The sequence below is a fragment of the Myotis davidii genome, unplaced genomic scaffold (genome assembly GCF_000327345.1).
Source record: "Myotis davidii unplaced genomic scaffold, ASM32734v1 scaffold61, whole genome shotgun sequence".
NCBI classification, from domain to species: Eukaryota; Metazoa; Chordata; class Mammalia; order Chiroptera; family Vespertilionidae; genus Myotis; species Myotis davidii.
In genome coordinates, this window is record NW_006291729.1 from 889,335 (window position 1) to 904,871 (window position 15,537).

The window sequence follows — 15,537 nt, forward strand, 5'->3', positions numbered from 1 at the left end:
TCCGCCCCCCTCACCATTGAGCCACACCGGCCGCGCTAGCAGTGGTTCAAACTCTGGCTGCACATGAGAGTCAGGGAGCTTTTGAAAAATACCCACTGAATCAAAATGGCGTGATCTCACCCCCCCCCCCTTTTTTTAGTTTTCTCGGTGACCTTTATGTGCAGCCAAAGTTGAGAAGCGACGTTCTAGAGTAATAGTGTCCTGAATTTTCAGCTGCTCATAGAGTGTTTGAAGTTTTTACACATTGAGTTATCCTACATGTTTCTAAATCATTTTTCTTGCTGTTTACGCAAAGGCACAGAAAATGGCACAAATGCAGATCTTAATTCTCATTTGAAATTTGATGCACACCCTCCAATTATTGTTATCTCCCATTTTTTATGGTTTTCCCATATTCCTCAGTGGACTTCTTTGTCATTCTGCCCTTTTTCTCTAAGATGTTCGGAGCATTTCTCGAGTTTGCTAAGATACAGGTTCTCTTTGTGGGAGGGTTCTGGGAGTAATCATTCCCATTAGTTAGATTCACTAATTGAAACGCTGGATGGTCTATGACCGACTCAGTTAGACACAGCATGGCATCTCAGTGTTATCCGTTGTGGGCTGTCCTATTTATTTCCACTTCAGATTTTAGGAGCTAAATGTATTTAGTAGTAAAATGAAACCTTCCAAAATCCTAACCTTCTGGCTTTCTCTTTTCACAGCTTCTGTACACAGGTGACTTCTCAAGACAGGAAGACAGACACCTAATGGCCGCTGAGATCCCAAACATCAAGCCTGACATCCTTATCATTGTGAGTACGGTGCGCGGGGTTGCTGTTAGGATGATGTAAGCCGTTAGGATGGTGTAAGCCGTTAGGATCATGTAAGCCGTTAGGATCATGTAAGCTGTTAGGATGGTGTAAGCCGTTAGGATAATGTAAGCCGTTAGGATAGTGTAAGCAGAATTTTTTCTAGTGGGGAAGAAGTACTGCAATCTAATTTTTATAATATGTGGTTGGATAGAAATGTATCTTTTTTTGGTATAAGATTTAAATTTCTGACTTCCCTTTGTAGTGCAGCTCCACTTCCTTGCTGTTAAATATATCAGCTCTAGTCTAAAGTCAGGGAGACTAGGATACCACCTAAACGTTTCTGTCTAGGTGCATTACCTGCATTTTTAGACTATTTTCTAATTCCATTTATAAAGAGTTTTTACTACGTAGCCAGGTCTTAGTTCTAACGTTCTTATCTGTTCTTTCAAGTGGTATTATAACAATACATGTCCAAGTAAGTGGCATGTTAATGGAGAAATGAATCCCTCTGCTTCGCCTCTCATGGGTGTTTAGCTTTTGTATTCTTTGGAATCGTCGGTCTGGTCTCACCGTCTGATGTCACTTAGGAATCGACGTACGGGACCCACATCCACGAGAAGCGGGAGGAGCGAGAGGCGCGGTTCTGCAACACGGTCCACGACATTGTGAACAGGGGCGGCCGGGGCCTCATCCCTGTCTTTGCTCTCGGGCGGGCTCAGGAGCTGCTCCTGATTCTAGGTGCGCCTTGCGTTTTCTCTGGGAGATTCTCAGAGCCTGGAGGGCCTGGCCTTGGACAGGTCATTCTTCTTTTCTGGGCTCCGTTTCTGCACTTACAGTAGGGATTGGGGCCAGGGTTAGGGTTAGGGTTGGCGGAGAGGACCAGTGGCTGGCCTGCTCCTGCGAGCATAAGGGGCGTGCCTTTCTGGTTGCCGGCAGCCTCAGACGGCAAGAATGTGCTGCCTTTGGCCCACCCGTTCCACTTCTGGGAAGTAAATGAGATGCACAGAAAACCTGCCAGTAAGGGTGGAATCACTTCAGTACTTTTAAAGGAATATGTCAGTAAATACCACATAACAGAAAAAAGTCACGTTACATGTGTTCACATAATACGTTAAGGGGACCAAAAAATAGAGTGCAGCCCGGCCGGCGGGCTCAGTGGCTGAGCATCGACCTATGAACCAGGAGGTCACGGTTCGATTCCCGGTCAGACCGCATGCCCAGGTTGCAAGTTCAATCCCCAGTATGGGGTGTGCAGGGGGCAGCCAATCAGTGATTCTCTCACTGATGTTTCTGTTTCTCCTTCTCCCTGCCTCTCTGAAACCAATCAAAATTTTTTTAAGAGGTGGTTTTCAAAAAAAAATAATAATAATAATAATTAGGGTTCAAAACAGTATGTACTCTGACCCTAGATACCAATTACACAAATGACTAGAAAGGTTAACTCTGGAGAGTGCGTTGTCTGCTTTTCTCTGTTTTCTAAATACGTCCGTGAGCATGTGTGGCTGCTGAGAGGCAGGCACAGTGGGTGTCACTGTGGGGTGTGGGTTTGATGGTCCCTTCAAAGCCAAACGCTCCGAATCCTTGGGGAGCGCAGTCTTCCTCAGCATCAGGGACCAGTGCCCTGGCTGTCTGCAGCGTCCTGTGAGGAACTGAAAGCACTGCGTCTCAGTAAGAGCAGGCTAATTCTTCTAGACCTCTTCAAAATACGCTTATGTGCTTTAATTTATTTCCTAATTGTCGGAATGTTTTAGATTGTACAGATCACTTATTACTTGAGCTATCTACCCCACATAACAAAATGATAATTGTCTCATAACATCCCTCCAGATGAGTACTGGCAGAACCACCCGGAACTCCATGACATCCCAATATACTACGCATCGTCTTTGGCCAAGAAGTGTATGGCCGTGTACCAGACATACGTGAACGCCATGAACGACAAAATCCGCAAGCAGATCAACATCAATAACCCCTTTGTTTTCAAACACATTAGCAACCTTAAGGTGAGAGCGGGTGGCGGGCGGACGGTGGCTAAGGCACCAGGAGGTCAGTGGGGTGGAGAGGCTGGCCTTCATTCTGGCCGCGCCTCCCCACGCCCAGCTTTTCCCCAGCAGCCGTCGCTGCTCTGAGTGGAATCGGGAACGGAGCAGCTGGCATTCTTTTTTGCCACTTGCTCCACGTCCCCATACAGTGTCACTGTTTACTGTTGCTGAGTCACTCGGACCTTTTTGTCACAGAAATAAAAGGTCCTGATGAAGCAAATATCTTGTGTTGTTATGTGTTACATTTTTCTGTTCGTACTCAAACCTAATCATCTTTTTGATGATTGGCATTATAAATTCCATATGTGAACATTTTCATGTTTCCTTTTCTAGAGCATTCAATAAAACCTGATTTTATTTCATTAAAGTGTATATATTGTTTCATCCAAATTAATGCTCTAATCATAAAATAACACCCCACGTCATTCAGATTATAAGTGGCCTTCCAATTATAAATAAGCTCTGTTCATAAGTCATTAAATTTTAGGTTAGTTTTTTAGTAATTAGAGCCAAGTTTTCCCTAGAAACAGTGTTAATTTCTAGGCCAGCTCAAAATATCCATGAGGCCTGAGAGCTGGCGTCTGGGAGCCCTCAGCCTGTTCTGGTGAAGAGGAGCCCAGCAGACTTCCTTCACGTGCTGCCTCCTTGGGCGCTGAAGTGACTGCCCTTGAGCTGCCAGCACAGGCTTTGAAGGTCAATGTGAACTGACTGCTGTTTCTCACTTTGTTGTCTTTCATTCCTAGTCCGAATGGTTAGGAACTTAGAAATTGGACTAACTGTTTATTAGTCTTGTCAAGACCCTTTCACTTGTGTGATCACGTTTTTTTACCTTTTTGTTATTTATTAAAGTAAGGAAAGCTGGGTCAGAGCCTGGTATTTAAATGCTCTTTCTCTCCCTCTCTCTCTCAGAGTATGGACCATTTTGACGACATCGGGCCCAGCGTGGTGATGGCCTCCCCGGGCATGATGCAGAGCGGCCTGTCCAGGGAGCTCTTCGAGAGCTGGTGCACAGACAAGAGGAACGGCGTCATCATCGCCGGCTACTGTGTGGAGGGCACTCTGGCCAAGGTCAGTCACCGCTGAGCACCCTGCAGAGGGGCAGTGCCCGCCCAGGGCTTCCCACTGAGGCGGGTCTTCAGTGTGGGTTTAATGCTTTTAAATGAGATGGAACTAGTCAGCTGGAGCTGTTCGTGAGGCTGAGAATTAACGCAGGCGCCAAGCGGCCTGACCTGATCCCCGGGCGGCTGGAGGCACATTCCAGCTCCAGGAGCACCATCAGGTGCAGTAAAACAGCGGAAAGGAACCCGTTTGGGACAGACAGGGATCCGTAGCCGCGGGAGACGCGGTTCACCCACACGTGTCCGCTCACAGGCTGTGCGTGTGTTCGGGCTGATGGCCCGCTTCCTGTTGCTGTAACAGGACGGATGTGAGCTCTCAGGGATCAGACAGGTGTGCAGGGCTTCAGGGGCAGTTTCTGCGCATCCCAGCGTCTTGTTCTCTCACCTCCTCTTACTGTTCACTTCTGTTTTATTTCCTAAGTACATTGATTCCGTTTTGCTCATTTTTATTACTTTACCTTATTCTGTGAATCATTCAGACAATGAAAGCTGTGCATTTAAAATAGGTTTTTAGCCCTAGCCAGTTTGGCTCAGGGGATAGAGTGTCAGCCTGCGAACTGAAAGGTCTCAGGTTTGATTCCGGTCAAGGGCCCATCCCCAGCTTGCGGGCTCGATTCCCAGTGGGGGGCGTGCAGGAGGCAGCTGATTGATGATTCCCTCATCATTGACGTTTCTATTTCTTTCTCCCTCTGCCTTCCTCTATGAAATCAATAAAAATATATTTTAAAAACTAGATTTTCAGAATAGTAATACATCCATCCTTTATGTAAACCCTCTTCACTGGAAAGCTTCTCTCTAGTGCAAGAGAAGAGTTGAGAAGGCAGGTTTCCTTTCTAATCCTGAGAGTTGTCGTTTCCACGTCTAGCACTCCAGCTACATTGAATTTTAATTAATCTCCTTAACTTTCTGTTAAATGTTTGCTTGATGAAGAAAATAAGTATTTGAAATTTACTAAGTTGGTAGTATTACAACAGTTTTTGTGCTGAAGGTCCTAAATTCAGCATGAGTTTATGGCTGCATGAAAAGTAGAAAATGTACCTTTTCTAATTGGATTGTTTATTTTGTTTTGTTTCTTTTTCTTTGTTTTTAACAGCACATCATGTCTGAACCTGAAGAGATCACAACCATGTCTGGACAGAAGCTTCCGCTGAAGATGTCTGTTGATTACATTTCTTTCTCCGCTCACACAGATTACCAGCAAACCAGCGAATTCATCCGCGCTTTGAAACCGCCTCACGTGGTTAGTCTGTGGGTCCATTCAGTGCATTACAGGGGACAGCGTACCCACTTTGCCGCAGCTGGTTCTCAAATTAGAGCCGCCTTCTGTTCGTGCAGCACTGTAAGCGGAGCTTGCACTCACCTTGCACCCATCCTCCCAGCTCTCCTTTGAGATAGACAAGCTGTGCACTTTATTTTATTTTTTTAAATATATTTTTATTGATTTCAGAGAGGAAGGGAGAGGGAGAGATAGAAATACCATTGATGAGAGAGAATCACCGATTAGCTGCCTCCTGCATGCCCCCCACGGGGGATGGAGCCCACCACTCAGGCATGTGCCCTTGACCAGAATTGAACCTGGGGACCCTTCAGTTCATAGGCCGACACTATCCACTGCGCCACACTGGCTAGGGCAAGCTGTGCACTTTAATTTCCCACGACACGGGCACCTGCTCAGACCTACCAACCCCAGATCCACTGTTCCTTCTCTTACTTTCTACTGCCTCCCCAGTAGCACCAGCGCGCCAGTTTGTGCGTAGTAAACTCTCTCCATTGGGATGTTTAACTGCCTCCTGTTCACAGAAAGGCCGTAGCATCTGACTAAGGATTCTCCCTCTGCTCTTTCACATGCATTTCATGTAGATTTTGGTCCACGGAGAACAGAACGAAATGGCCCGACTGAAAGCAGCCCTGATTCGAGAATATGAAGATAATGACGAAGTTCACATAGAGGTTCATAACCCTCGGAACACAGAAGCTGTGACCTTGAACTTCAGAGGGGAAAAGCTAGCCAAGGTCATGGGCTTCTTAGCCGACAGAAAGCCAGAGCAAGGCCAGCGAGTCTCGGGGATCCTTGTCAAGAGGAACTTCAACTATCACATCCTTTCTCCTTGCGACCTGTCCAGTAAGTGCGCAGTTCGCGTCAGGTGCAATTCGACTTTAGCGCTGAGGGAAGTCCATGGAAACTTCTCTTCCCTGGTGGCCACCTTTCAGATAACAGCCAGATAATAAAACGGAAACAGGTGGAAGTTAACCCAGTTCATTTTATGGGGGAAATAAAAACCTTCCCTGAAGTGTGGACATGTAAATTCTTAGTGAAGCAGCTCTTGCCTTAATGGAGACGTAGGCTTGCCTCTAAGACGGAGTGACTGCTGCTGACTGGGCAGGGCTCTCCCCTCCCACCGCGGAGCCGGTAGTTTTCTTTCCTGAAGGAATGTTGGCCCTACCCAGGCACGGTGATTTTTCTGGCCTGTAGTTTTATGTGGCTTCTGGGCCTTCGTGGCCTCGCCTGTGCAAATGCTAAGCCAGCGTGGCTTTTGCAGTCACGGTGGTATGTCCACGTGAATAGCTGCTCATAAACTTGTGTGAACTCTGAGCGCTTAATGAGGGGATGAGGAATCTGTGCGCAGGTGGGACCGGGTCAGCTTGCAGGCCGTCCGGCCGCCCTTCCTTCAGCAGTCGGGGAGCGCTTACCTGCGGCTGGCCCTGGCCCGGTGCTGGGGCTGGAGGGCCCAGGTTCACGCAGAAGCACCAGCCCCGCCCCGGAAGCACTGCCCGAGGAGAGAAGCACTTGTCCAGAGCGAGTCCTAGTGTCGGGCAGTGATGCCGAGGTGCCCGGCCAGCATGTGGGCGACAGTGGGCCTTGGTGTGGGGAAAGGCTGTGCCAGTCAGGCGCCTGTGTGCCAGGCGGTGCCCAGCCCGAGCAGTGGCGGGCAGCTGGTCTGCTGGCTTGGAGAGGTGCAGGGACCTGATGTGTTCAGGGCAGTGAGGTGCCTTCTTAGGGCTGGAGCCTGAACTTCCGGGGGTTAGCAGTGGGTCAGGGAAGTGAGGAGGGGACACACTAAGGAGGACCTTGTGGCCTGAAGAACGTGCTCTCAGTTGCTTTTACTTCTTGTCTTTACTCCTAGGATGTTTGCAAATTGTCTTTGTGGGACTGTTACTGTTTCTAACGTGTGTGCACCCTCATTTCCTCTCCAGATTACACCGACCTGGCCATGAGCACTGTGAAGCAGACCCAAGCCATTCCCTATACTGGGCCCTTTACTTTGCTCTGTCACCAGCTACAGAAACTGACAGGTGTGTATATTGATTGACAGTCGCTTGTTTTTTGTCTTGTAAAGTGATGTATCTAGGAAAGGATATGATTTCATTTTGGTAATTGTCTCAGATTAGCACAGATTTTATCTGTACTTTGTCATACCACATTTAGGTGAAGCTTAAAAACTTACTCATTACTCATCCGTTTTTTAAAATCCCATTATACCTTTTATCTTCAGTCCACTTAAAATTTTAAAAATATTGGTAGTCTTTGCTCCTTGGGTTTAAAATCTACTTTAGTTTACTTACCCAAGTTTTACCTATTTCTGTCTTTGTTCAGCGATCCTGTTTCTTGTTCCACTAGTTCCCTGTACTCAGCAGGTCTTATAGGAGCACATGGCCAGTGGGCAGAGGCCAGTGAAGAGGAAACCTAGTCTGTTTCCTGCTAGACCATTGTCAGCGAGGCCTGCGCAGCAGCAACAGGGGCAATAATAAGTTAAAGGAAAGAGACGCTCGTAGGCAAGAGTGTCTGTTAACACGTCCCCGTCCCTTGTGGGGAAGTGCTGCCGGGAGTAGCGCCGTGGAAACCCTTTCCGCCTCAGAGCCTCCAGCAGGAAACCAGAAGCCTCACCTTAGCTGTAGAACCGCCTGTGGCTGAGTAACCTGTGAGACAGAAGGTAGCGGGCTGTGGGGCTGACTGGCCTCGTGGTAGATGTTAAGGTGCTAGTGGCTGATCTCTGCACAAACACAGCCGTTTGCTGCTGGTGAAATGTTAATGTCCAGGGTAAATCCATTCTAGCTCTATGGGCTTTTATAATCCGTACTGAGACCTTTCAGTTACTGTGAGCAATTAATACAGAGCTTACTTAGCTATTCAAATCTGACTACGCCAATACACTATTGATTTTTTTCATTATGTGTCAGCTTTATTTCAGCTGTCTCTATAAACAAATGAATAATTATGCCTCTGACAGATGATCAGGAAATTATGTACATCTTATAATTCTTTCTTTCAGGTGATGTAGAAGAATTAGAAATTCAAGAAAAACCTGCTTTGAAAGTGTTCAAAAATATTACTGTAATACAGGAACCAGGAATGGTGGTGTTAGAAGTAAGATGAGATTGTTTACCCAAACACGGAGGAGGAGGTTTTAAGTGCTCACATGCGGAGACTTGCCTTGGGGTGGTGAACACACAGTACAGTCCACAGACCATGTGCTATAGAATTGTACACCTGAAACCTATTAATTTTATTAACCAATGCCCTCCCTCCCCATAAATTCCGTTTTAAGATAAGAGTTTACATGTAATTGTAGAGAAATTAGCTTCCCAATCAGGAAAAGATTATTGGAGAGTGTAGCATTCTTAACAAGGTCAGCTTTAAATACAACATAGGTGGGTGTGGTCTGTGTGACATAGAAACTAGCCACCAGTTAAGGCTTGATGTTTGTGTGTGATGAACAGTGACAGATCTCTCATATGATTAAGTCGGAGCTGACCTTAAGGTATCCCAAGCTGTCTTCAGGTATATCAGAAGGTCTTAACGTTCTCAACATAAAAGTCTCGTCCTGTTACATTAAAACTTGTCATGCACACATCTTAAGAGAGTGGGACTGTGAACACTCAAATACGCAACATTAACATAACCCAAATCCACAAAGGCGAGAAGGCACTAACTTAGGTAAATGTGGTTCCCACTGGTAGGATTTTAAATTCCTGAAAAAAATGGAATTGGGAACCCAGACACCAGATGACACTGATGGTTGATTTGATGGGTTGGCATCGAAGGCCAAAGCAGTTCTTTTTCAAATGAACCCGGGAACGGAGGGACCTCGGGCGGCCCTTGGCTGTTGCCCTGCCGCGGGGCTGTAGGCAGTGTTTGCAGGCCTTCCGGCTACAGGCCAGCTGTTTTGCTTTCACACATTATTCTAAACAAATAAGAAAGATCTGTCGCTGGTCCCACTGCAGTCCTGTGACGGAAGGGTCGGCCCCGCTGTGCCCTCCTGACTCTGCCTTTCGCTCTGCAGTGGCTCGCTAACCCTGCCAACGACATGTACGCAGACACCGTGACGACCGTGGTCCTCGAGGTGCAGTCAAACCCGAAAATCAGGAAAGGTACAGAACCCTCCATCTTTTCTCTGCTACCACTTCACTTTATCAGTCAGTCCTTCCACTTCTATGGTGTTTTGAGCTGAAAAGCAGAAAGGAGAATGCTAAGGTGCTTGAACTCCTGGTTTTTTCATTCCTGTAACCTTGACGGCACTAAATACACGCATAACAGTGCGTGTCACTAATATTTTCCTGCTCTCTGTGCCTGGTCTTCGTGCTGTGAAATCTGGTGGCACTTAACTCTCAGATAAAATCTCTTAGTGACAGTCCTTTAAAAACACTGTAATCGGAAGTTTCACAATATCGCGTTGGCCAGCGTGTCTAACAGGAAAACGGCTGCTGTGTCGTGATTCACAAAACCTTGTAGAATAGAACGGAATCTCCTGTCGTTGGCCAAGGAGCAGTTTTCAACCCGGGAAACAGCAGTGAGCGTATCTCCGCGCTGTGTCTACAGTCAGGCTGTTTTAGACGTAGCGGGCATCGGGCAGCCCTCCTGCCGCAGGGGAAGGGAGGCCGGGGCTCCGGGAGGCTGCCAGCCCCCTGCACGTGCAGCAGGCTGTGTCCTCTGAGGAGCACTTCTCTTCCTAAATATTACAATGAAGCAGTCGCAGTTCTCTGATTTCGGGAGAAAAAGTTTAGCTGACCTTCATGATCATCTTCTTGGGACTAGCCAGATCTTTATTATGAAACAAATACCTAAACAAACCTAAGTGTTCAAGTTCCTGGTGAGCATTTGCTTTGAGTAATAGTCGTCATAACAGTTAAAATTAGGGCTCCACTTGGTCGTTTGTTTGGTTGAGTTACTAGGGGTAACGGTGCCCGTGTGCTGTGCCGTGAGGGCGCCGAACGGTCAGCACGGAACTCCCCGCCCTGGGCTGCCCCGCGTGTGCGTGTGCCAGTCCCTGCCCGCCCGGCGCAGGCACACCCTGACGGAGCAGTGGGAAAGGCCGCTGCCAGCTTGCTCCAGTTACTTCACATTTCTCTTCTCTTAGATAAAGATACAGAGGACAAAGGGCAAGGTCGGGTGGCCTTACAAAGGGCAGAGTAGCTAGTGGAGCAAAGGCTGGGGAAGAGGGCGGGTGAGCGCCGGGACAGGAGGGCAGGGTAAGCCCAGGGTTTGGGCGGCACACCCTTCAGTGCTGGCACCCAGGCCGCTGGGAACACGGCTCCTGTGGCTTCGATCTGTTCTGTCAGATCCAGCCTCCGGAATGGAACTGTGTTCTGTCCTCCAAGGTTGCTTTCTGCCCTTATAGTCGATGACCCTTTTGTAAATGGTCTGTTTTGTGAGAGAATGGTGATGTTTTGTCTGATATCTGCATACTTTTCTGAAGAATGGAATTTTCCTGCAAAGATGGCATTTTCTCAGCCAGTGTGATGCTGGTAGTCTTCAGCTCAGTGTCCGAGCCCCTAGGGTTCCTCCTGCTGACGGGGAGGAGCCCCGATATGCTGCCCTGAGGCTGCTGGTCTGATGGGGTGCCACCTGGTGACTGCGCTGAAGACCAGAGGCGGTGCCGGGGTTGGGTTGGTGTCTTCATCTTGGGCATTGATTGCTCTTAAGGCTCTGGTCCAGAATGCAGATGCATCTTCTCTCTGACCGCGGTAGTGGGATGAACACAGGCGTGACATTCCCGGTGGTCCACCTCCCACTGAGAGCGGGAGGGTGTCTTCGGGGGCTGGCCTCGGGGCATCGGCAGAGGTCCGTGTGGACACGTTAGCATCGGCTCTTTCCATGAGTTACGGGGTGAAACCACTAGCTGCCCTCGGTCGGTGAGCGGCCGTTGGGTTGTTTCTGCCGCTTGGCGATTATGAAAGCTGCCGCGTAAGCATTCTTGTACAGGGTTTTGTGTAAAGACACCAGCTCTTATCGCTCTTGGGTCAGCGCCTAGCATTAGCGTTACTGGGTCGTGTGCTAACTGTTTTATTCTGTACCGTTTGCTGCTGGTGATGGCTGGGCGGTACTAGTGTGAGCCAGGGCACCCTTGAAACCAGGGCAGGTGGCTTACCTTCCTAGCCTGCCAGGTTACTTTGTTTTGGGGGAAACTTAAGTCATCTCACTGGCAAGTGATAAGTATAATCTATAATAATAAAAGAGTAATATGCTAATTAGACCAGACATCCTTCTGGGTGACCTTCCGGATGAAGTGGGGGCGGCGAGGGAAGCCCGGGTCCCAGGTGCCTGCCGGCGGCCGGAGGAAAGCCGGTGCCAGCAGCTGGGAGAAGGAGGGCCTCTGGTTAATTAACGTTATTAAACAACGAGAGGCCCGATGCACGAAATTCGTGCAAGAGGAGGCCCCCGCCGCCCCGGCTTCGTCTGGAAGGTTGTCCAGTTGGTGGTCCGGCCGTTTGGTCGATTTGCATATTACGCTTTTATTATTACAGGGTACAGGTGCAGTCTGTAGAGTAGAGGGTGACTTTCCATGCGGTGTAGCTAAGACCGCGGAGCGCCGAGAGCGGAGCTGCCACCTCCCTCCCTCGCACCGTTTCTGCGGCTCCTTCGCAGAACGTGAAGTGCAGGGATGAAGGTCAGGCTGCCACCACTGGGAGGTGACGCGTGGACGCTGGTCATGTGGAGGATCCAGTCAGTCGCTGACCTCTCAGAAACCGTTCTGAGTGTTGATTGGAAATGCGGACACATGGGGATGCGGACACAAACCCTCGCTTCTCTCCCAGGTGCCGTGCAGAAGGCGTCTAAGAAGTTGGAGATGCACGTGTACAGCAAGAGGTTGGAGGTCATGCTCCAGTGAGTGGGCTCTCGTCCCAGGCAGGGAGGGGGTGGGCTCCGTCCCCCGAAGCCGCGCTCGGACCCAGGCTCGGAAGCCCTTTGGAGCTCAGTGTCGGCTCCCACCTGTCCGGTCGGGAGCCCAACAGTTCTGCTCGGCAGCTCTCCCCAGCGGCTTCCGGGAACCGAGCAGCCTGGGCTGCAGCCGTGGGATAGCCAGCCTCCCTCTGTCGGGGACGGACAAGTGGCGCAGCCCTTCCCTCACAGCCAGACCCCAGTCTCGGTGCTGACCCTCCCACCCCACCTTCCACCCGGGCCCTGCCAGCACCCCCCCACACACACCCCTGAGTGTTAGAAACAGGAACGGGAGCCACGCCCAGGCTCAGCCGCCTCAGGACTCAGGGAAGGCCTGTGCGTAAGCGCCAGGTGTACATGCAGCGGTCGTGCCAGTGCTTACAGCCTCAGGGTTTGTGGGATGGATGCACTGGCTGCTCCGACACAAACCACCAACCTTAACCGCTGGACGCTCGTGCATCCGGTGGCCCCGCCCTGCCAGCTGAACGCCCGTGGGCAGTGCTGACGGGCTGGCGTCTGGGTTTTGCAGCTTCACTGACTCCTCACCTGACCCACCTGCTGGTTGGCCTGCTGTTTGCAAACGTCTGTGTCGCCCACGGGGACAAAAGCAGCAGTTAGTGACTGGCTGGCTCCCAGGGCACGGGCAGCGTCTGCCAGCGCCTGCCCAGGAGATGCCAGTGCGAGAGTCCAGCTCAGGCGGCGCCCAGAGCTGACTAAGAGGAGCAGCCAGTGGACTGGGAGCCATTTCGGCCGAGAGGCTGGGGTCTGGATCCTGGCTCCACTGGGGGCTATAGGCCAGTCACCTGACACGTCCTGTTGACCCCGTGTGTAAAGGGCTTCTCACCAGCATTCTTACAGGTCGAGATCATGTATGTAAGTGCCTAGCACAGTGCCTGCTGGAATAGAGCATTCTTAAGTGGTAGTTGTGCATTTTACCTGTTTTATTACATTAATGAAATATAGAAGGTAACGAATTAATAAGTCTATCTCAGGATTATAGTATAAGTGTTCTACTTCAACACTGCGGCCTCGCTTCAGTTTTATTCCCCCAAAATATATAAACCTGTGCTCACATATCATCCATGCATCTGCACTAACACTGTGCCTTTCCCTTAAGGGACATATTTGGAGAGGACTGTGTGAGTGTGAAAGACGGCTCCGTGCTCAGTGTCACCGTGGACGGGAAAACGGCGAACGTGAACTTAGAGACCCGGGTATGGCTGCGCCTACGTTTCACGACATTTAGGAAATAGAGTGAAGGCAGAATCATCTGTGATTCCACACCTCACAGATTCACCTGTGGTCCCATGCCTGTAATAAGTTGTTTTTGTATTTTAGCATTTCCTTCCAGTTTCTTCCTATTTTTTTATTTTGTACAGTTGTGGTTATTCTGCAAGGGTGAGGCAAAATAGGTATATAGTTGTCTGTATGTCCCATATTCATAACTACACACCTGCGTCTGCCCCACCCACGTAAGAAATTGTACGTTCTTGCTTCTTCACTTCTCATTGTCAGTGTTTCCAAGTTGCCGGCTGGCACCCATCCCCAGGTTAGGTCCCAGTTATTATACATGACCCCTCCCCCTTGTCCCCACTAGCCGGCCCCGCCCCCGCCCCCTTCGGGGTTGTTCCGGAGATTAGAACAGTTATACTAAACAGATAACCTGTGTTTTACATTTCTTTTGCATGTTCTCTGGTTATTTAGGTGCTTTGAGAAAACACTACATTTATTTTACCCCAATAGAAAAATAAACTAAGAACATAAACAAGAAAGTCTATAGAGAAGAAGTAGAAATAGCCAGGCCCACTGGTAACTGGAGGAAACACAGATGTGAAGAGTGACATATCGCCGTGTGCCAATGGCACAGACTGAGCGGATTGCTGTGAGCCATGATGGGGAAAGGCAGGGACACAGGGGTTCACAGGGGTTGTGTGGTGTGAGGAGGAGGTTACAATCAGGTGGAAATTCTTTCTCCAAGGCAGTTTGTTGATACGCACCAGAATCCTTAAAAACGTAAATGCCGTTATCCACAAAACCACTTACTGGGTTTAACCAAAGAAAATAACTAGACAAGTGAGCACAGATGTATACAAGGGTGTCTGCTTTAGCATTGATTATAACATGAACACAATTTCAAGAGACCTAAGTACCCAAGGGTAGGAGATAATGAGTGAGTGAGTCGTGCAGGGGCACCCTCGTGCATGCAGTGCTGTATATGCAGCCAGAAAGGATGCTGGTGCGGATGGTTATGCAAATGGCCCACCTACATCAAGTGGGGAAAGGTTACACACAGCAAGTATGATAAATCAGTCCCGTTTTCGTTGGAAAGAAATCTGTATGCACAGCTAAAGTCTAGAAGGTTATGCACTGAAATGCTAGCAGTAGCTAAGGGTGTTTTTCTTTCCTCCGTTCTTACACGAGGAGTATTTGTGGTAGGATAGAAAGTATGTAAACAGCATAGAATATTTCACAGCTGGAAAGGAACGAGATTATTACGAGGCTCATGCCCGCCCACAGGTTGCAGTGCGGGACCTGAGTGTTCTAGAAGAGATTCACTCATCTTCTGTATCATGTCTGTGCTTCGCCTGCAGACTGTCGAGTGTGAGGAAGGAAGCGAAGATGATGAGTCTCTCCGAGAAATGGTGGAGCTGGCCGCACAGAGACTGTATGAGGCGCTCACGCCGGTGCACTGAGCCCGCCGGCCTGGATGTGCCGGAACGTTCCTGTGATGCGCGCGTTTACTTCTGTTCCTTAGAGGAAACACATTCCTTTCTCGGGGCGGCCTGTTTACTTTGGACGTCTAACGGCTTTTATTCCAGTGGTTAGCATCCCATAAAGTACCAACGAATCTGTTCATTACTTTGGAACTGCTGAATAAACCGTTTAGAATTCATTGACTCCACGTCTAGGCACGGATGCAGCTCCCAGTAAACTTTAAAAATCTGCTCACAGCGCCCTGGCCAGGTGGCTCAGAGCCCCGCTGTTTGGAGCAACGTCCTGTGCACCCAAACGTCGCGGCTCCATTCCCGTCGGGGCACATCCCCAGGCTGCAGGTTCACCCCCAGTCGGCATGACCGATATTTCCTCCCTTCCTCTCTAAAATCAATAAACATGCCCTCAGGTGGGGACTGTTCATTAAATCATAGCAACTGAATCAGAATATCTCACATTTTAAGAAAATACACAGTAACTTTTATTTTCGTATTTATTTTGTGAATTGGAGTTAATTTCTCGAGATTATCACAAAAGTTTTGAGCCCTTTTCTACCTCTTCCCTCCTGATCCTTTTGCCAAGGTCCTTAGTGTCCACATTACAGCTTTTGGGGTTCAGTGATATTTCCTTTGTTTAATAGCCACATATTCCGTTTCAGAGATGTGAAGATTTACACTTTTTTTAAAAATATATTTTATTGATTTTTTACAGAGAGG

At 48.9% G+C, this 15,537-nt stretch overlaps 1 protein-coding gene across 1 annotated transcript in view; it reads left to right on the top strand.

Moving 5' to 3' along the window:
- The window catches only part of CPSF3 (cleavage and polyadenylation specific factor 3), a 22,058-nt gene extending 7,051 nt beyond the window's left edge, over positions 1-15,007 (top strand). Inside the window, exons 6-17 of the mRNA XM_006765168.2 lie at positions 702-791; positions 1,379-1,529; positions 2,619-2,794; positions 3,743-3,901; positions 5,045-5,191; positions 5,812-6,073; positions 7,147-7,245; positions 8,223-8,317; positions 9,234-9,321; positions 11,986-12,055; positions 13,227-13,323; positions 14,701-15,007. Of these exons, the coding sequence (XP_006765231.1) occupies positions 702-791; positions 1,379-1,529; positions 2,619-2,794; positions 3,743-3,901; positions 5,045-5,191; positions 5,812-6,073; positions 7,147-7,245; positions 8,223-8,317; positions 9,234-9,321; positions 11,986-12,055; positions 13,227-13,323; positions 14,701-14,802 (1,536 nt within the window). The 3' untranslated portion in view covers positions 14,803-15,007. The remainder of the gene's footprint in view (positions 1-701; positions 792-1,378; positions 1,530-2,618; positions 2,795-3,742; positions 3,902-5,044; positions 5,192-5,811; positions 6,074-7,146; positions 7,246-8,222; positions 8,318-9,233; positions 9,322-11,985; positions 12,056-13,226; positions 13,324-14,700) is intronic.
- The last annotated feature ends 530 nt before the right edge of the window (positions 15,008-15,537 follow it).